General features: G+C 48.3%; 5 protein-coding genes across 5 annotated transcripts; 3 read left to right on the forward strand and 2 right to left on the reverse strand.

The window, feature by feature from the left end:
- Nucleotides 1-392: 392 nt before the first annotated feature.
- Nucleotides 393-2,576, reverse strand: M409DRAFT_56365 (uncharacterized protein; the record flags this gene model as incomplete). The annotated part of the gene is made up of 6 exons (XM_033813271.1): nt 393-827; nt 874-1,032; nt 1,167-1,209; nt 1,260-1,586; nt 1,965-2,404; nt 2,463-2,576. 6 exons carry the CDS (start codon nt 2,574-2,576, stop codon nt 393-395), a joined length of 1,518 nt encoding a protein of 505 aa, XP_033665412.1.
- Nucleotides 2,577-11,714: 9,138 nt separating this feature from the next.
- M409DRAFT_56366 (uncharacterized protein) lies at nt 11,715-12,387 on the reverse strand (the record flags this gene model as incomplete). The annotated part of the gene is made up of 2 exons (XM_033813272.1): nt 11,715-12,248; nt 12,310-12,387. 2 exons carry the CDS (start codon nt 12,385-12,387, stop codon nt 11,715-11,717), a joined length of 612 nt encoding a protein of 203 aa, XP_033665413.1.
- Nucleotides 12,388-12,762: 375 nt separating this feature from the next.
- Nucleotides 12,763-13,987, forward strand: M409DRAFT_56367 (uncharacterized protein; the record flags this gene model as incomplete). The annotated part of the gene is made up of 5 exons (XM_033813273.1): nt 12,763-12,796; nt 12,837-13,006; nt 13,261-13,432; nt 13,601-13,658; nt 13,975-13,987. 5 exons carry the CDS (start codon nt 12,763-12,765, stop codon nt 13,985-13,987), a joined length of 447 nt encoding a protein of 148 aa, XP_033665414.1.
- Nucleotides 13,988-17,373: 3,386 nt separating this feature from the next.
- Nucleotides 17,374-18,956, forward strand: M409DRAFT_67691 (uncharacterized protein; the record flags this gene model as incomplete). The annotated part of the gene is made up of 3 exons (XM_033817513.1): nt 17,374-17,486; nt 17,925-18,436; nt 18,466-18,956. 3 exons carry the CDS (start codon nt 17,374-17,376, stop codon nt 18,954-18,956), a joined length of 1,116 nt encoding a protein of 371 aa, XP_033665415.1.
- A 428-nt stretch (nt 18,957-19,384) lies between these two features.
- On the forward strand, nt 19,385-21,368 carry M409DRAFT_67692 (uncharacterized protein; the record flags this gene model as incomplete). Its single annotated transcript, XM_033817514.1, has 2 exons — nt 19,385-19,463; nt 19,513-21,368. The coding sequence occupies 2 exons, from the start codon at nt 19,385-19,387 to the stop codon at nt 21,366-21,368; spliced, it is 1,935 nt and encodes a 644-aa protein (XP_033665416.1).
- Nucleotides 21,369-21,393: the final 25 nt, after the last annotated feature.

The following is a 21,393-nucleotide window of genomic DNA, read 5'->3' on the forward strand; positions in this document are numbered from 1 at the left end:
CGATATAAATTGGATACATCGGGAGGAGGACCTTGCATTGGTGCCCGGCTGGCATCGTTCATGTTGTGCTGCGTTTGCTGCGAATGTCTAGAATCTTGGGTCGGAAGGTGTTGCATCATGCAAGATGGATGCACGAGCGGGAGGATGGGACCGCAATATGTTTCCGGTAGATGAAGCGCTCCCGAAATCTCGGGTTCGAGCGTGTAGACGCTGATGGCTGCCTGTATTCTGTCGATAGACCGGGGCGAGGCATGATGGTCCACGTAGCCGTCTCACGTACCATATTCCGCGGGAGATGGATACTCCCACGCAGCAAAAGCGTCCACAGTCGATCCAGTTGGATCGTCCATCGCTCTCTCGAAGTCAATCGTCAATGTCGTTCCGTTGACTTCCTACTGTGCATGACCCTCGAATACCTTCGCCAGCACCTTTTTCGACTCTCTTACGTCAAACAACCCTCCTTGAATTGCCATGTTCATGATTCCCCTCACGATACTTTCTTTCATAGGGGCCACCACGCCGAGACCCATGAGGGCATCTGCGCACAATTGGAAGTCCAGACGTCGTTGGTCAAAAGTGTCTGCGACGCCTTTAAGGGATATGTGTGCGGTGTAGACGGGTGCGATAAGCCACGTAATCGTGTGAGCGAACGATGTGTCTTTGAATTTGGTGTGGTAGAAGCGGAAAAGCTCGACCATGCGGTTAGCGGAGGATACGAACACTTCTTCTGGTGCAGTGCCAGGATACGGAAACCACGCAAGTCTCAACTTCCTGCCTAGGAAGGGGCGGAAAAGCTCCATGACCATCGAATGGAAAGACATGCTGATCTGGTCAGAATCGTGATGTGGTTGAAGAAAGAACGCAGGTACTCACTGCAGGATTGCCGCGTGATGCGGCGTGTCGTTCGACAAAGCGAGTGCCGCAGGGAGTCGATCCGCCCATTCCAGCAGCTTTTGATACCTCTCCTCGGCGAATGAGAGCGGAAGGCCTTGAGATGCAGGACTCTCTGGATCCAGATATGCAAACAGAATGCTTCGATTGATGTGCAGCAGAGTACAGTATTGTGTGAATGTGTGACCCATGAAGTCTGATGGCGGGCTAACTGCTGGGTACAGCGAGTATGCAGTCTCTGAACCTGGGATTGGCAGTAGCGGTGGCTTACTCACGAAATCCATCCAATCTTTGCTTCGATAGTGGGAGATGTATATACTAGAAACGATCATTAGCTAGTCCTCACTATCGAGATAAGTGACACACACCAACAAAAGTTATAGGAGCTCCAAGCAACATGAGAATATGCACTGAGCCAATCGGGGGCGAATAGGCCCAATTCTGTTGGGTCAGCACTGTCCTTGCCATGCAGTCGCAGGGCGACGGACATCCGCAGAGAGCTACGAAGATGGTCTTTCGCGCCAGCATCGTCGCCAGAACAGATAGAGCCAACTGTTAAGCAAAACAGTGAGGCAACGTTCATGATTGACTCATCGTTTCCCAGAGCTTTTGAAAGCCGTAGAGCAGCTGTTCTGAAGTGGCCTGCGAAAGAGACTGCGACCGGTTCGACCGCAGCATAGGTTGTCTTATCGAATCTGTCAGCGATTTCTGCATCTGGACTGTGCACTGTAGGGGTGTATTTGGACTCACGCAAGCCCAGAACAAGATGGAGTTAACGAGCAGAGGCGAGCAGAACCTTAGCATGCGAGTCGTCAGGTCGTCGAGAAACAGATTGGCATCAAAGGGCGAGTGTAGCGGATGGTCAGTCACGAGGTACAGGATAGAAGCCGAGCTTCCAGGTCATTGGGAATAGGAACTGGGGACCAATATGAAATGTCCAGGTTGCGTAAGCGCTCGTCGCAGAGTCTTGACCTCGGCTCTTCGTCGCCGGAAATGAGAGATTCTTGTACGCTGATAGATCCCGTTGTTAGTACAAACTTCGCAGATGTGCAAACTTTGTGACTCGCTCATACCTCGTTCGCGACGCTGGTGAGATTTCCTGACTAACGGCCTCCTTGGACGCGCCAGTCTCCATGGGAAGTAGAGGGTAGAGCTTCGGATGCTCCAGCCCAAGAGCGCAATCCAGTCCCGTCCGCGTGGAATGGAGTATTCTGAGAATATTGGAAGATTCCGAAACGGATACTGGCAATGTGGGAATTCCATTGCCCACCGATCGCAGTACAGTAACCGGGTCACTGGCCGACCTTAGAGTGGACAGATAGAACACCGCATCGTCATGGGACATCAACTTCAGTCTAGTCAGGCTCGCGGCAATCTCGTCGAGTTGCATCTGCAGCGCGGCAGTGTGTCGCCTGGCTGCACGACCTCTGGTCTCGTTTGCAGCGACAGCTTTATAATCGCATGCAATATTTGATCTTTCGCACTCAGAGCAGGTGGGCCGGTTGCCATCGCACTATGGTGCAATGTCAGTCACCTGTCTGTCGCGAGTGATAATGAAGCAAGTCCCTCACCCGCTTCTTCCGCTGGCGGCAGCGACGACATGCCGCTAAGGTTGTCGACCTCTTGCCTGCACGCATTGAGGATCCGGCGCCCTCTTGTTTCAAGGCGCTGCTTTCTTCCGACATTCCGCGTCGATGCTGTGGTGCAGCATCTTATCTTTCTTAGCTGTCTGAACTTTGATGGAGCCCAACGTCTCGCAGTGGCCAGTCTATAATGGGTGGTGGCGAGAGATGTAGTCGTCGCGCGCTTCTGGCCAATGCGCCGGAAGGAAGCTTTGACTTTTATCGTGTCCAATCCAGTTTCGAAGAGACAAGGAATCGGGACGCCGCGCTTGGTGCGCTAGCGACATGGTGACCCGGCTGTCGAAACTTCTAGAACTCTGACAGTGCCACAGGCATGGTCACTGACAGCGCCACAACGCCACTTCGGACGCCACTTTCTGAGCTATCATTTTGCATTCTTTTCGAGAACAACACCATCTACTCGTCTCAGAACTCCTGCAGACTTTCCACACAGCCTCTTTAAATGCAAATTAATTTCCATGCTAGTCGACAAGCCAGTGACGTATCAGAGAGCCAAGTGAAGGACGATCCAGGGTCCGGGCAATGCTGGCGCCGACAACGAATCGGATCATCGACCCACACACGAAGCATGTTATCTCACGAAAGTCAGGTAACGTCCCTCCCTTCGTAAAGGGACGCACTGCCAGTAAAGCCACTGTGGCGGAAAATAGCCGATGTATCTCACATTGTGCAAAGAAGTCATGTTTTGGAAGACTTATTAGCTTCTCGCTTTTAAGCAGTGTGCCGCACTCGTCATAATCACTTGTTTATTGGATTAATCCACGGTAGCTATATGGCGAGAAAAAGAATGACTACGCGCCAAATCAAGATAGCGATGGATCCACGAAATCCGCTACCCTGCCATCGGTAAGAGTTGTCTGAGATGTTGACTCTTTAGCCTCAGTACTACCCTTTGATAGAGAGCACGAGTGCTGAGATTGGCAATCCGACAACAATATAGCGTCACTCTCGCTCGCAATCACGTCCTCGAGAGTCGTTCCGAAACGAAGACGAGCCAGTGTCTCAGTGGCCTTGAAATCAGTGCCGTGACGCATGATGTCTAAGATCGAATTCACTCTGTCCAGTTGCCTTCGAGTTTCGGCCCCCTCCCGCAGCAAAAACTCTCTCTTTGTTTCTCCTTCTCTATGCACCTCGTATGAGCAAGCGATCCCACGGGTTCGGCAGCGAGCGCACTCAGATCGTTCGCCCGAGCACTGAGCGCCGGTTCGGTCAGTTGTGGACACTTTGGTAACAAAAGTGCGGGGGTTTTACCTTCACTTTGGACTTTTGGCAGGCACGGCATGCGCTCGCAGCCTGCGCTCGTCGTGGCTGACCACCCTTCCAACTTGCATTACTCATGTTCGATGGAGCGCAAGAACAATATTCAAGAATGTGGCAGTGTGAAAACGTTGGAAGCTCAGAACGATTAAGCAAGGCCAGACCTGGGTCTTGACTGTGAACAATCAGAGGCGCGCGGAGGCGGTGTTTGCTCCGACGAAGCGCGGATGCATCTCCGTCGCTGATCCACCAGGTTCTTGAACGACGTGCGGCATGCGCAGTGCGATAGGCTCTCGCCCTCTGTCAGAAGAGGTGGAGTCTAGTGATCAGTAACTTATGCGGGCGCGGTCCCTTCGCAGGCTTCTTCATTATTGATACTGATGCCGCGCTGGAGGGAAAGCTTGGGCTCATCTTTCATCTTTACGGTATTGCGGGACCGCCGGGAGGTGTGTATAAGTGGGGAGGAAGAAAAAGCCTCTTCATAGCGATGGATTATAATGTACAGAGTGTCTGCGCTAGTGCTCGGCTTGCGTTATCCATGTAGTGAAGCATTTACTACGAAAGGAAAGAGGTAAGAATGGGAGGGACCACTCTTTGAGCTACTATTTCGCATCCTTTTCGATAATAACACCATCTAATCATCTCAGAATCCCTCCAATCTTTACGCCCAGCCTCTTTAAACGCCAATCGATGTCCTTCTTCAACCAAGAAGCCAGTGACGCATTAGAGAGGCGAGTAAACCGCGACCCAAGGTTAAGGCAACCCTGACGACGACAACGAATCGGATCATGGACCCACGTACGACACATGTTGTCTTACAAAACTCGGGCGTATTGTGAAGGAATACTAGTGCATTAGGGAGAAGTAACAGATACGACAGGCAAATCAAAATTGGATTCTTAGGGATGCGTCCCGGGACATAGTGCGTCCCGCGACATAGGGAGAGACGTTATGTAACTAGTCACTGTACATGCACGAATCAGTGCCGGTATCGCCTTTCCCTGAGGCGATTGAATCCTACTCGGTTCAGCGAGAGGGCGTAGCTCACAACAGCAAGTCCAACTGAGCTAAGAATTAGCTGAAACATCACCAATAGTCAACTGACGCCTTTGTCCGCAGTTCAGACATCCGTTATATAGTCTTTGCTGAAGAGGTTGCTAGAGAGTTGTTCTCTTTGGAAGGTGAAAGCGTGTTGCCCTTGCCGTTGGAATTCCCCTTTCCCCCGATCGGTTGCCTTAAGTCGTCGCTCTTCCCATCTGTGAGCTGATTAGTTTGATATCAGTTGGTTCAACCGTCTAGGACCAACAATGTTTTCCCTGCCCCTAATGTGAAGATTATGCCAGGGCCCAGGTCCTGCAAAAGCAGTTCATACTTCGACCCATCTTGACAGTATCGACGGACCTGTTCGAGGGGGAGTCCGGTATCTCGAGCGTACTGTTGTTTGGCAGCATCATGTTTGTTGTTAGGATCGCTTGTCTTCTGAAGAACTTGCACGTCATGCCGCACCAAGAGTAACAGCACACGCCGATTGCGAGACGCTCGGAAGCTGTTCAATTCACTCTCCTCGATGGCTGCCGCAAGTAGCCGTCCTCGCTCACCCACATTTGTCTCCGCCGACACTCTCTCCTGCGCCGTGCTCAGGCTGTTGAGATCTTGAGCCTTAGCCGTGAGGAGCTGCAATGCGGCAGCAGACAATGCATCCTCTGCTTTCTGTTTCGCCCTTCTTGTTAAACTCTTGCCTGACTTTGTCCGTGCTAGTGTTTCGCATTCTGTGACACAGGTCTTGATGTAGTTGAACAGGTCCTTATTGGAGTCATGAAGAAAGCGAATGAAACTTTTCACCGTAGCACGGTAGCCCTTTGTTGCCGTAAGCTGGCGCTCATGAGATTGAACTCCTCAATACTGCACCTCAGTGATCTCTGTTGTAGCGAAGCCGGCCATTGTGGGTGGATTTCTAGATGGTGGTTCAGTATCGAAGGGTCAAGAAGGCAACCAGCGCCAAGATCGATTTGCGACCGGTCGCAAATGGTCCTTGGCAAATGTCGGATCAGCGGCAGAGCTTTCCGCGGGAAACGCTTGCCCACGGGCCTGGCCTTTTCCGTCTTCCAATACACTCGTGCTCGTGCAATCTGTAGATTGCATCAGACACAACTTGCTCGCGGCACAGGACCCTTTCGCTCGTCTGCATCACGATGTCTATCCAGTCGAAGGTAAGCTCGGTGCAGGCGGTATGCAGGACATAACTAGTGCCTTTCCTCTCCACATCAGAAGATTCCTCACCGCCTTCAAGACGTAGGGATGCTTTCGACTCGCATCGTTCCGCAGCTTTTCTTCCAGTCAGTCGTTCTCGTCGATTTTTCCGTTAGATATGCATGCCGCTGGCAAAGCAGGAGGCTGGCGATGGACGGGATTCATATGGAGTCACTGGTGATGGCTTGGGACGACATTTGGGCGCTTCTGTCCCTGGTTCGTGCTCTTGATCAGGCACCACGAATGCGCTGACTTGACAGATACCTTCTGTCCTCTACACTTCGGTTTGGTCTTTGGCCGCGGTGACTCACAAGGACAACTCCAGGGTCAGTCTCGCACCAGAACACTCTATGAGCATGGGGGTGAATCCGCGCCCGAAAATTCCTTTTAAGAGCTCAGAAAGTTGATCGAGTTAGAGTACGATAAGATCGTTCCAAATCGCGAAGGACGATAAGATATCGCAGAAGAATGCTATTTACAGGAAGCGCAGACTCCATGGACCGTCCAAAGCGGCCAAACTTAAGAAGACAGGCTGAGTGCGAGCTCAAGAGCAGAACGCAGCTTGGTCGTTCTCGTAATGATCTACGACGCCACACCAGTTGGCTCACGTAGAAGTGAGAGACCAAGGGGTAGGGATAGTGGTTGTTGTCGCTGATTCGACCAGGTTGTACCCTCAGTTCGGAGTGCTTGCGTGGCATTGACTACTGCTCGCAGTCGCCTACTATGACCTGTATCTAGGCGTTGCACCATATCAGGTAGGTGCTTCTGTAGTAGTTCGATGTCCGCATCGTGCCTCATAGCGCAGACCGCGATCTGAAGTGGCCACATGAAGGTGACCAAGCACATATCCGTTGTTGAAAGCTTCGTGTACGTGTCGAGAATCCGCATGACAAGATAATCGATACTCTGACAAATGATTTGAGAGTCAGGCACGTTCGGCATTATTGAAGGCGATTCCGAAACTCGAAGCGTCAACAGGCAAATCGACAAGGCTGCCGAGAGGCTCGACTGGATATTGAGTAACGCCTCCCGTCGAGTCACTGGAAGGGTTCCTGGTAGTGGCGCCGCCAATCGTCTTGCGCCAATCGTAGTCAGAGAATCCAGCTCAGATTCCAGGTCGTCAAGTCGCTCCTCGGAATGTATTGATGCTAGGGTACCGGAATCGGAGCGAAGTCGACTAGTCAGCTTGAGGACCATATTGTACATCCTGTACTCTCCAGCTAGTAGAGGCGAATTTGCGACTCGATCGCAACCTTCGAGATTGGCTTTCTCGAGGCAGTCAATGACACCAGCCTGACGCCAAATGGCGTACAATTCATGTGCGTCGTTGGAGAACAGCGCAAGGCAGCTAATGTTGTACAAAAAGCCTTCCAATAACTGGATATTGAGAGGTGAGAGAACGACCAGATCCGCTTTGCGCAGACGAGCATGGAGTTCCGCCATCCCTCGCCAGTGTAAGGTTAGATTGTAAGCCGGCCTTGGGCCAACACACTATCTACCGTTTTAGTCGAACGTCGCAACTGGGCTGGAGCACATACTTACGTCCATGAAGCCTAGATGGCTAATTGCTGTTCTGAGAGCAATACTGTCCTGCCAATCGAATCGAGTACTCAGTATTCGCGCTCGTATAAGGTGAAGCGTATTGCCATATGCTTTCTGGTTGAGTTCGCCATGCTGCGGCGTACATCCAAGCACTGCCGAAAAACATGCAAGAAGGGACTGACGAACGAGATCGTCCGAGAGAAAAAGCTGCTGTAGCATACTAAGATCGCGCATGCGATCTGTTGTGGCTCCTGAGTAGAATGAAAATGTCGCGACTGTGGCCTGAGCTAGAAGATTCCGTTCATAGTCGCTTCGGAAGCCATGGATCCGCAATGCTTGGAAAAGTCGCGCTGATGGTGTCGAGGCTGGACTATCCATTCGCCAACCATTATTGGATTTAGGGAACCTAGTCATTGTGTCTCCTCCAGTATCTATTAGACTTAGAGATTGGGTGCTAGGCATCGCACCTCGAGGCTGAGTCCTCGACTCCCGGAGTCTTGTGACCTCAGCTATTAGAGCAGTATTTTCAACCCGAAGAATGTCGATTCGAGATAGTAGGGTGGAATTCTCCAGTCGAACATCTTGATTCTCCTGCCGAAGTTCATCGTTCTCGCGACGGATTGCACCGCTTCTGGACTCATACGGATCTTTGGTCTCATACAGGCATGTGATTGAACGAATGCGGCATGCTGTGCATGAAGGCCTGATAACATCGCACTAGACACATATATGACATGTTAAGCATGTGTAGCTTGTTTTACAAAGCACAAACACGTACCCGATCCTTACGGGCTCGACAGCTGACACATGCAGCGCGTGCTGTCTGTCGCGACTGACTAGGACCACCACGTCTGGAACGTGATTGGCTCGACATAGTATCTTTTTAAGTCTGTGCAATCCAAGCCTGTTTAGGAGAAATGCCATGAGGGCAAGTTGCGGAGCGAGCGGCGAAGGGAGAAAAGAATGAAAAGAACAGTTTTCAGCGGAGTACATTCCGTCGAAAATTTTGGACTTAGCCCGAACAGGACTAGTCAGTGATCAGGCAGTAATGAGCTGCCAACATCATCGTCGTGGGTAGTAGAGCGTTCTGTAGTAATAAGACCTTGTCCTATCCTCACTTCCGACGGGTTTTGACCACACAAGATGGTACTGTCTTACCGAAGTGTGCAAACCCACTCCTAGGAACGCAACGACGGGATAGTACTTAAAGAGGTGCGAAGGCTCAAGCAGCGATCAGCTCTGCAAGACCAGGACAGAGCGTATGTACTTTGAGTACTACCCACGGAAGTTGGCGAAGCTCACCAAATAGTGTAGTTTCGTAAAGCTATCTTGTCAATACTACTAGCATAAAAAAATTTGTCCGTGACACGCGATGAAGTCGAGCGAGCAGATGACCACGGCACCCCAAAGGAGGGGTGCAAGACCTTTACAGAACTCACCTAGCAACGACATCCTCAGCCGATTCCTACAAGACAAATCACACGAGGAGTTTGAGTGTGTCTGTCCCTATTTAAAGGAGCGTGGAGCCACTGCTTCGGATCTGTCGACTGCGAATAGCTCGGAGAAAGCGTTTAATGGAAATTCGTCCGCACATCTCGAGAGAAGTATCGAAGAACATGCAAGCTTGATCGAGAAGCAGTCAGCTGCTTCGGCAGTGTCAGTGCTAAGTCCAAGAGGAGATTGTCCTTCCTTTTCGAAGGCCCTAAGGGATTCAGTGGAAGTTAACAAACAGGACGAGGGATATAACGTCTATGTGAGCGAGGAGCTTGTTGCTGAATACTCGCAGTATCTTATGGCTCTGATGCATGTGCACACACAGAGGTTTCGACGCAGTCAAAAACATAGCAGGCAATAGATATAAATTGAACGTACCTGCTCTTGGTAGTCGTCATTTCCCGGGAAGGGCTTGAGCGTTTCTTGAGCTTCTGTAGGTGTCTCGCTCTGGAGTGCCTTTTGGAGCTTGTCGCATGTCTTCACGTGCTGAAAAATGATCAGCATTGAAAGTTTGGGCACGATAATTACTTGAATGATTTGGGGGAGAGACAAGAGCTTGGAAAGGCACCGCCCGTTGATACGCATGAAAGAGATACAGTGAAATAATACGCGCTGCAAGATTCGGAAGACACTGTCCATTTGACCCCAAAATTACATCATGATGCCCTCACATGTGTGAGTATGACAACATTGCTAGTCACCTCCGCTTCCAGCGATACAGCGTCCCGATCACATTTTACCCTGCAAAGTATACCAGTGGCGACGAAGATGGGGCACGAGAGTTTTGCAAGCGGTACCCGCACATTCGAGGCCCGACAAGGAAACCTATCGATTGGCCAAGGTACAAGGTACACCCCTGCTTCATCGAAAAGGATGGTTTGAAAAGAAGCAGCTTCTAACGAGCTTGACGGATCAGACTCCACCAAACTATATCGAAACGGGAGCACCAATCGCTGGGGAAGTGCATTATCTCGGAGTATAGTCCATTAGATGCGGCAAACGCTCCGCGATCAGCGGCATGCCGCAGTGCTTTCATTGATCTCAAGATCCCCTCAACACGATCAGACGACTGCATTACAGTACAAGATATGAGGCTCATTGAACACCTTTTGCGATCACATCCTAAGTTATGAGATGCTGGTGGCGGCTATGCGGCTACTATGCGGCAACTCGCAAACCTCAACTCGTCTTAGACGTCAGTCTAGTATTGTTATGGTACCGGTCGAAGTTCTTCAAAGCATCGCCGAACACGTGGACGTCTTGACGCTACGGCTGACTTGTAAGGCCATCGAGCAAGCCGTCTTCGATGTTTTCGCCAGACGATATCTTTACACCTTGGAGTGTTTCGTACTCGACCCTCAACGGCTGCAAAGACTTCGCGCGATCACATCTTCTGAAAAGCTCGCTCGCAAAGTGAGGCAAATCACATTGTCGCTGGACCCTCTTGAATCCAAGGCAGCAGAACATATTGCACTGGCGCCTCGACAACAAGATTATGATCAGCCGAACGAATCTGAGTGGCACTGGCTCGAGCAGTGTGATGCTCGAAAAGAGTACATTGGCATGCAGTACAATAAGCATTGCCAACATCTTCCGAGCCGACATCTCCTGCTAGGGGTTTTGCACAACATTGCAGCCTTACATCGCGTAGAGCTTGCACTGTCTTTGCAGCCGTTTTATCCTACCTACCCAGCATGTGACAACCATAGCTCAATCTCCAACAAGATTGTTGACTATCTATTCTCGACAGTGCTTCAGTCCGCTTGCACCCCGTCAGATCTCAGTCTGAACACTATCAGTTTCTCCAAGCTGTCTTACCACAAGCATCGCTATTCCACCCTACTCAAGAGCTTTTGCCAGAACCTCAAGGCCCTTAGCGTGGCGCCCCTTATTGAGGACCTTGGGAAATTTCTTAACCACGACGAAATACTTCGACCAGATCCTTCCTGCGCACCTATCCCGGTCCTGGCAGATGCTAGAGGTCTTCAATTCCTACGCCTTGAGACATTGAGCATGCTATACTACGAACCGGGATCGGAAATCGCCATGTTAAGATATACCTCAACAATGTTAGCGACTATCCAATTATCCACTCTACGGCATCTGGAACTTGTTAGCGTCGACATAAGACCTCTTTGTCTAATGAACGCTTTAAAACGCTGCAGACTGTCGTTGGGAACCCTCACCTTACATAACGTCTACATCACTTCTCTGGAAAGGCATCGCATCAAGATATTGCAACAGCTTCTAGAATGTCCAAGATTGGCAAAGTTGACAATATATCTTCTACCGGAAAGAAGTGGACATAATCCGATCGACTTTTCGGATTTATGGTGTTGCCCAGGTTTTCAGCGAATAAGAGCTGATTTGCAGAGCAAGGAAGAGATCAGAGTGGCAATTGAATTGAATCTTTTGACAGACACATTAGCTGAGCAACGAATACTGTGATTGAACAATATATATCCTTCAGCCCGCTTTTATGCTCTACTTTCCCGACTAAGCCATCGGAATACTTCAACGCTTTTGGTCCAGGACCTGTGGTAGACAATGAATATCTCTCGTTTTCGCCCCGAATGTGCCTTCCGAAGCCGTGATTTCCCATTATCTATAGCTAATGGTCCTTGGTGATCACATCCGCTAGGCTGAGAATTGTAGGTCGAAAAATTGCGTCGAGGCATTTGGGGCCTGTCGTTCGTCCAGATAATTCCAGAGAGGAGCAAGCGTGCTCACTGCGTATTCTTTGGGAAGATAGTGGCTAGGTGGGCTCGCGGGGTATGAAAAGAGGGAAGGGGTGTCGGTGGAATGAAGAAAAGGCCGTGTGTATTCGTTGAGGCCAAGGTCCGCTGTTGTTATCTTTCGAGCAAGCTGGTCATCCTGCTCGGCCGGACTGTACTTGAATTGAGAAGCCTTGTTGGCAAGGATCTTCTCATACTCCTCGGTGAGAGTCATTCCAGTCCGCAAGCGTGCTAGAGTCGCTGCTGCCTCTTGATCACTACCTTCCCGTAAAATCTCAAGAATGGTTAAGGCCGCCTTGAGTTCTTTTTGCTGCTCCTGGTGTTTGTCGCGAAAGAACTCCCTCTTAGTCAACCCCTCCTTAGCCACCTCATATGAGCATTTTTGGCCTCGTGTAGTGCAACGTGTGCAAGAAGGGCGTTGGCCGGAGCACTTGTCCTATTTTAGTGACAATGTACCATTGCATTGGGATAGTCCGACTCTATGGACGACGACTAACCTTTACTTTGGAGATTCGACAGCCTTGACAGGCACTCGGAGTCAGCGACGTGCGCAGACTCTGAGCTTTTCCAGTCATGATTGACTGAATACGATATGAAGTGGTGAGCTAGGCAAACAGTGCTTGCCACTCCAGCCAGCTAATTTTTCCTATGAACACAAGTATGTGAGTCCGGGGAGTCGGCCTTACCCCATGTCCTGAAAAGGCCATTAATCCTTTGTCGAAAAGTTGAGGAGCTTGTATCGCGCCGAGCTGTGTGATACAGGTAAAGATCTTCAGGGGCGTGAGCTCTTCGTAAACTTTTGCCGAATCACAATGTCAAAGATCATGACTCGCGGTGCAAGGCGCCGCTACTTATCGCTATCACGTGCTTTTCTAAGCGTTTCATTCTGAACGAGTCGCTACTCACGCTCCATAAAATAGGTTCGGCATGAGGAGCCCGAGCCAGTCAACATGTTGATTAGGTGCGGAGCAATCACTCGGGTCAGTGAGCGTGAACTGTGCACGAGACTCACTGAAGTCAACAGGAGCGTCGCAATCTGTTCATAACAGTGTAGGTTGTTTGGGCTCGGTCGTCGCGCCCGTGCCGCTGAAGGTCAAGTGGATAAAACTGTCGCCGCGGCCGACTCAGGTTGATGCACCGCGTCAGAAACGTGCTCATAGTGTTTCGCAGTCCAGTTCTACCGTGACCGCGACAGTGAGTGTGCTGATTGTTCTGACGCGGAGGGTCGCCCAGGAGCCTACAGAAATCGTCGCAGTCACGAGCAGATCTATTCAGCACCGTTATACCACTAATTGCCAAGAAGCAAGGTACTCGCTATACCCGATACTGCCAAATTGCATTGCGGTGCAGCATACGCCATTGCTGCTGACTCGTTGTGTCGGAGCAGCCGCCGACGATGTCGCTATGAGCGGGCGGAGAATGCTCCGTCTGCTGTGCTGGAATGTTAGACAGAGAATGGCGACTTAGATTATCGACCTCATCGCAGCGTCTACGGCAGGAGAGGGAACCGCAACGCATCGGCTATGTTACTAACTAAGTCCTCGCGGTCACCGTCGCGGGGTCTCTCTAAGCAGCCCGCAAGGGCTCGGATCGCGGCGCGGGCATATAAGTCGTGTCGTCGTCGGTATAGACCGCCCCTAAGCGTGCTCGAATCTATTAATAATCTACTGACCCGCATCGTCTCTAAAGCAAACTAAGATGCGACGAGTAACGTCTAATATGTACGTAGCCTATTTATCCCTTAATACGTAGAATATATAGTATAATATCGGCTAATACTACCGCTAGGCGGTAACTATCGAGAGCGAACGGCCTATTACGACTATCGCTTACCGATAGGCGAATAGTAAGTACGATACCTTTTATAGTATATAGTAGCTTACCTCTCTCTAACCTCTAATACTTACTAGACTTACGGATACTATAGGTACTATTATAGATAGCCTCGGTCGCTTTAAAGATAAGTTCGAAACTTTCCTATAGGTATATACGACTATCTCGCCTTCGAAAACTATTAGGTCTAGTTACGATATACGCGGCTAGATACCGTAGCTTAAATAAGGCTACTACGGTTCGTCCGCTACCTAGGCTACTAAGTACAAGTTTATTACCTCTTAGTACTCGCCTACGTAGCTAGCTAAAGCCTTTACTATACTATATAGTATCCTCCTCTAGCTAGCTATACGATAGTACCTATAATACTCCGTAGCGCGTAACGTATTAGACCTATACGATATAGTTTAGTAGGGTACCGCCTAGTTTATTAATCTAGAAATAAAGAGTCCGCTAAGCGAGCTACCCCTAGACGTTAGCTTAACGCCCGTCTATTAAACCTAGGCGATTAGTATAGGCGTTACCTTCTTAGAGCTTTATATCGACTAAATAAAGTAGTATACCGAAGCGTACTTTAATACCTTTAATATCGTCTATCCTATATTATACCGCGCGACGTTCGAAAGCGACGTACTATAATCTATCCTCCGTAACGGCTTCGTTAATAGTAATAACTACGCTATCCTCGCCCTTCTAGTCTTCGCTTTAGGTACTATCGCTATTAACGGGATATCGTAGTACTTTATAAGTATTATCGATTAGAAGCCTAGCGGTATCTATAGCGGTTTAACGTAATAGCTACCTAGCCTAGCGATCTTTAATAAAGTACGTAGGCGTATAGGAATAATAGCTATTAGCTATACGCTCGAAAAAATATAGGTATACTTACTTTAAGCTATCTATTTTTAGTGTTCGGCTAGGTACGTCGAGTTCTAGTATTCTATAACGGTAGCGTCTATAGCCTACCGTAGGTTAATCTATATTTTCTCTAGTAACTAGATATTACTTTAGGGAGATATAATTAAGTAGGCGTTTTAGGCTTACGTAGTAAGCGAGGACTTCTTCTATATTAACCTAGACCTCCCTAAAACGGGTATTTTAGCTATATAAGACTAAGTACTACTACCCTATTTTTACGAAGTAGAGGACGAAAGATATACCGCTAGAGTCCCTATTAAGTAGCGGCTAGTATCTAACGTAACTTACTTTTTAGCTTTAATCGCTCTATACTAGATAATTACCTAGGTATATATAGTACTCTAAGATCCTAACGAGGACGCTCCTTTTTATAATAGTACTCGAGTACGATATCTTAACGAAATAGCTAAATAGCTAAATTCCTAGTACGATATACTTCTAGAATTTCTTAAATAGTTAGACTATAAGGACGAAAGGAGAGGTAATACGCTCTTAGCTAGTACTCTATAGGTTTCTACTATAGTAGGTAGCGACGGTAACGATATCGAAGTACTATTATAGATACTATTACTAGACTAAGGATAGTACTAATAAGGCGAGGGCGGAGTATACTAGCCCTCGAGGAAATTTTACTATCCTATTTAGTAAGACGTATATATAGGAGGTAGATCGAACCTCGATATAAGTCCTATAGACGAAGGCTTTAATTTAGATATCCTCCTTATAGCCCTTTAGACTCGTTTCTACTACGCCCGCTTTATCGTATATTTTCCTTTCGTATATAAAATACTTTACGTACCGTAGGCTCTAAGCGACGAGGACGCCTAAAGCTATCGAGTCGCTATTTAAAGCGTATATAAGTAGTTAGTTTCGGCGGCCCCTACGTATAATAAGAAGCGTCTCGTTCCTAATCTATTTACTTAGACTTAAAATTTCGTAGGCTTACTACTAATCCTATAAATAATAATAGAGAATACTAACTTACGTCGTATCTATATCGATTCTCTTAATACTACGCGTATAAATTAAGCGGTAACACTTATACTAGATTAGATTTACGACGTGAAGTAGATCGATAATATTACTTAGTAGAGATAGGAGATATTAGAGCCGATTTTCTTTTAAGCGATCTCCTAATTCTTTATTCGTATACGCATACGTACGTAAGCCTATTTATATCTTATCGTATAGTTAACGTATAATAACGTATACCTACTAGACGCTAGAGTAGAAGTTTTAAAAGAGTATTTTATATAGGAGGCGTAGTATTAATAGTATAGATAGTAGCGAGGTAGGAATATATATATAGATAACTTTTCGAAAAGTATATTAGATTTAACTAGAGTTCTACTACGTTAACTCCTTTAGCTATAAAGATATAATTTTTAATACAAACTATCTTCGTTATCTTCTTCTCCTCTACGTCTAGTATTATAGGACTCTAATTACTAGTCGTACTTTTATATACTTTTACTTCTTCGTAGCGACTCTTTCGATATTACGACTTTAACCTTAAGTCCGCGATTCTCTTATATTAGAAGCTCTATTATTATCTTATATAAGCTCTTTATAACTAATAGGAGATCTACTTCTTATCTTAAAGCCTCTTACGTTTTCTCTAATAATCTTAAATAGACTATAGCCTACTCTACTAGATTGCGTTCTAAGTCTTATATAGGCCGACCTAGGCTTTCTTCTTTAGAGAGACGGAATAATACCGTCCTACTCTACGTAGATATAATAATTCGGTAATAGACTAAAAAGCTACTCTAAGTAATTAACCTAGTAAGTCTTCGCGTATAGGGTAGGCTAATATACCCTAAACTTAAGTATTTTATATCTATAAAATCTAGTAGGAGATATCGTTTTGTAAAGACTTTACTATAATCGCTTAAAGGAAAAGAAATCCTACTATAATTATTATATAGCTAAGGAGGAGTCTAGTAAAGTACTATAAATAGAGGTAGTATAGCTTTCTCTTTTTACTCTCTTAAGAAGTAGATTACTATACTAAGTTATATATATCTTCGCTACTTAAGCCTACGGTAGAAAGCTCTCGTTTAGTATTTTAATAACTAGTAACTTAGCGACAAAAAAGAGTCTAGGATACGCTATTAGACTAATACACCTCCTATAATAAATTATGTCGATAACTAGGAACTATACTATAAATTTATAGTAGTAAAGGATCGTTAGTACTAGATTATATAGTAGTTCCTAGTACTTTCCCTATCGAATCTCCTTCGAAAGCTAGTAAAATATTCGCTTTAGAATACTTCGTATAAGCTTTTTATAATTATACCTACTCGTAAAAGGCGATCGTTTCTTATTATTTCCGATATATAAAGGATCTACGCTATTTAATAGATACTTACCTAGTTTAAAAGTCGACCCCGTAGTACGAATTTATATTTATATAATCCTACTAAACTACACTATTTACTAGTCCTCTAGATCGCCTGTAGTAACTTTTATTTTCTTTTTAGTCTAATAATTGCTTTAGCGGTATAGTTTGTAATCCGCGAGAGTTTATAATATCTCTACAGTTAGGACTATACTATATCGGTAACCCTACCTTCGCACGCTATAATCCGTCGCACGCAACGCCCACGAGCGCATCTTGACGGAATTGCTATTGGATCTTCGTGCAAGATAACTTCGCCTTCTAACGTTTCTTGCTGTCGGTAAAATAAGCACCTGAAGACACAAACCCCTGCAGTATTCCGGGCGGGCGGGCGGGCGGGAGGCCAATCGCGCTTGCCGCCCGCGAGCGCAAGCGCCTCCCTTCATGCGCACAGTACTTTCGCGACATGGCTGTCCAGTTTCGTCCTTTCAGATGTCATGAGCTACCGCCTGCCGTTCTTGTATCTGCTCGATGCTGCATACTCGGCTGGAGGGCGGCTACGGACGCATTTATCATCGCGTGAGCATTGATATGGCTCCTGCTTTTCTCCCGAGACTATCTTCTCTAGAATTTCCTGGCAGCGAGACACCATCCTCGTTCGCTAGTCAATTGAAGCTCATCAACAAATATAGATGAGAACCAAAGGTCAAGCTTTGAAAGTACCGCTTACATGTGCAACAATCAGCGCGCCGACACACGCTGGCAAGCAGGATATTGCCCGCCCTTGAAGCGAAGACTTTCTCCTCACAACTACCAGCTCTACTCCGACTGCCCCAAAGTTGGCTGCACAGTGTTTTCACAACGTCCAGCACGCTGTACAGCACCGATTGGATGGGTCTATCCCGCAGGTCAACGGCGCGAATTCACCCGAAAACAACCCTGCATACGTGTTTGTCGAGACCAGCCAGACACTTTGGGGGAAGACTTAGAGGACTCCAACGAGGACGACACAGACAGCGACGAAGATTTACGCCACGGACTTGCATTCCCAGCAGCACACAAATTTCGAGACATTCAGCGAGCTACGAACAATGACGGTTTACAGTCTCTGCCTCCCCGCCATTCGTTCAGTCAATTCCAAGGTCTCACCGTCACTAGCAGCCAGTCTAGAAAACGGAAGTCGTCAAATGCTTCCAATCATCCCTGGAAAAGGCCGCAGTTGAACAGTAGTGTTTTTGGGGCCGGCACTGGTCAGAAAAGCCCAGCTTATGCAGTGCAAGAGCCTGAGGGGACAAGTTTGGTGCCTATAGAGCCCCTGCCTTACGCCAATCGAATCTTTCGTGTACTGGCCATAACGCCCACGGGAAGGTCAATCAGCCAGTTCAAATCCATCCCGGAACTTCTAGAAGGCTTGCGCGATGCAATCAAAGTCCATCGATCGCTCTACCTGGACGGAAAAACTCTTCATCGAGACATCTCGGAGAACAACATCATCATCACAGATTCGCCTAATGGCGACGGATTTAAAGGTATGCTCATTGACCTGGACCTTGCAAAGGAAGAGGGCAAGGGGCCGAAGCTCGACACCGTACCGGAACTATGGAGTTCATGGCGATTGAAGTCCTGCTACGAATATCGCACACCTATCGTCACGACCTTGAGGCCTTCTTCTATGTTCTCATATGGCTGTGTGCTCGCCGAGGGTGGCATCTTGATGCGCCTGCGAAATCGCGATCCAAGGTCTCCGTCCTTTCTCAATGGTATACTGGGACCTACAAGGACATCGCAAGGAACAAGCGCGGAGACATAGATAGAAGCGGGCTCGAGGACATCCTCAAAGATTTCCCCAGCGCATTTGAGACTGTCAAGCCTCTCTGCAGAGCGATCCGAGATATCCTGTTTCCATATAGAGATGGTCTCTTCACAGGAACCCCGCAAGACCCTTACGTTTTGTACAAGCCGATTATTGGGGCCTTTGACGTGGCAGTCGCTACCCTCCAGCAAGCAAAAGCGTCATGCCAGAATCCGGACCGGGATTCGAGCACTTGAAGCGGGTTGACTGTCATTCCATCAATGTGCGCGTCTTTAAAATTTCCATCAAGACTGGTTTAACATTGATTATGGGACTCTGGGGCCTTTGACGTGAAGCCCGGCGACGAGATGTTGACCTTGAGTCGTCGTCAGGTGAGCAGGGAATATCAAGAGGTTGCACAGAAATTCGTTCGTAGATAATATTTGTCTAGGGGTTTGGCTCAAGTCCATGAATTGGGCCCCTCGAGACTGAGAAATGAGCTTGTACGTACTCAAGAGACGTTGGTCTCGCGGGACGCCCCGCGTACTAGTGTTGAGTTGCTATGGAGGACCCGGCGGCTAATTTTTCTTCAAATAATCGAACTAGGACCCGATAGCATGGCATCTCGTCTTCCTTTTCGACTGTGTCTTGCTCCCTCGCACATCTGCAACAGAGTATCGTCGGGATGGATCCTGCTAGCGGAATTGGACTTGGCTGTGGTGTCACCTCTCTAGCCTTCGATGTCTTCGACCATTCAGTGAAGCGTGAGTGCCCAACCACTGATATATGGGTCATAGGTCCTGATAGACGCAGTTTTCAAATTCTTCTGCTCCATGGTAGACATGCCGAAGGACTATGAGGGATGTCGAGTACGATTCGTGATGGAATACAACCGGCTCCTTGCCTGGGGCTATACCGCCGGTCTTATCGAATGTCCCAGCGGTTCGCACCTTGCAGCAAGCTTAGGAACAAATGCCGTGGAACTGTGTAGCGTCGTCGCTCGAATCGGTGCACTTCTGGACGATTTCAAGGAGCTATTTGCCAGGTGGAACAACGACACAATGCCAAGTGATAAGGAAATGGCCGTACTAATTGCCGAGGAAATTGACGTTGTGGCAGAAGTCTCTACGCTAGCGTCGCTATACAAGAGCGGTATGGGGGAACGCAAGGGGCTCAAAGGCCGTAAGGGGCTCAAAGACCGTAACATCGTCAAATGGATGGCCAAGGCTACAGATACCGCCAAAGATATACTGTCGCACCCTCGACGGGTGCGGTGGGTGGTAATGGACGGAGCGGCGTTTGAGGCTTTGCTGACTGACCTCCACCGCCTGACCGAAAGACTGAGGGAACTAATGGGCGACCACGAGATACGACAAATCCGCGAGGTCACGGCGAAAACATTCCGCGAGATGGTTGTCGTTCGAAACGACCTCCGTGAGATCAAGACCGTTTTGCACGCAATCGTCACCGCTGGGCAGCTTTCTGCAGGCGGCTGGGATAGCACCTGCAGCGAGGACGAGAACCAAACCCTGCGAGAACTTCTGCAGTTGAAAAGATTCAAGTGTATTTCGGACGAGGTGTCTCTTCAAATTAAGCAAAATGCCTGTCTCGATGTCAAGGATAGCCTTGGTGGCGTGATTACCGTTTCCGGCTGTGACGCCGTCACATTCGAGGGCAGCTTCAGCAGTCATGCAGCAAAGACGCCAACAAGGCACGACCCCCGCCGGCCGCGCGGCACTTTCGTTCAGAATGGAAAGCAACATGAAGTATGGATTGAATGGAGAATGACGGACGATTCCATGCCCGGGTCGTCCGAGGAGAAAGAGTCTTGGGTAAGAACGTGGACCCTCGCGCAGATGCTTTCCGAGGACAAACCGAAAGGCCTCTTTGCACCCCCCTGCATGGCCTTTGTGGATTACCGCCACCTGAAAAACAAAGTGGGCTGGGTCTTTGAGATGCCCCATGGTTCAAATGAAAACACCATACTGAAGACCTTGCATAGCATGTTGGGCCAAAAAAGGTATCGTCCGAGCATGGTCCAACGCTTTTCCCTCTCCTGGAAGGTGGCATCGTCTTTACTCTATCTCCACACGGCAGATTGGCTCCATAAAGGCATACACAGCGGTAACGTCGTGTTCGCTTGCGAGCAAGACAATGTCGATTTTGATAGCCCGATCCTTTCCGGCTTTGAATATTCAAGGCCGCAAAGCAGCGGCACCACTTCGCGAGGCACTGATCCCAGATGGGACATATACCGATGGCCAAGCATTCAGAGCGAGGCCCCCAAGACTACGAGCTCTCGAAAGACTTATGACATCTACAGCCTAGGTCTTATGCTGCTAGAAATCGCCCACTGGAAGCCGCTGTGCGACTTTGTGTGCCTGGAATCGTGGCCCTTGCCAACATTACAAGACTGCCAAATTCGTGGTTGGCTACTTGGTGAACTTAAGCATGAGCCTTTCGAAGAAAATCCACTTCTTGCATTGCGTGATGTGGCTGGGGATCAGTATTTTGAGGTAACTCGACGCTGTCTTGTAGCTCATGGTGAGCTTGGTATGCGTGTGGGAGAAAATGCAGTGGATTCGGATCCCATAGTCGGGGTTGAGCTTCAAAACACGTTCAGCGAGCTGGTGGTTGACAAGCTCCAAATACTTTCGGCATCAATTTAGACTCTAGCAGGTAGACATGAAAGGA

Source organism: Zasmidium cellare (genome assembly GCF_010093935.1).
Source record: "Zasmidium cellare ATCC 36951 unplaced genomic scaffold M409scaffold_25, whole genome shotgun sequence".
Lineage (NCBI taxonomy): Eukaryota > Fungi > Ascomycota > Dothideomycetes > Mycosphaerellales > Mycosphaerellaceae > Zasmidium > Zasmidium cellare.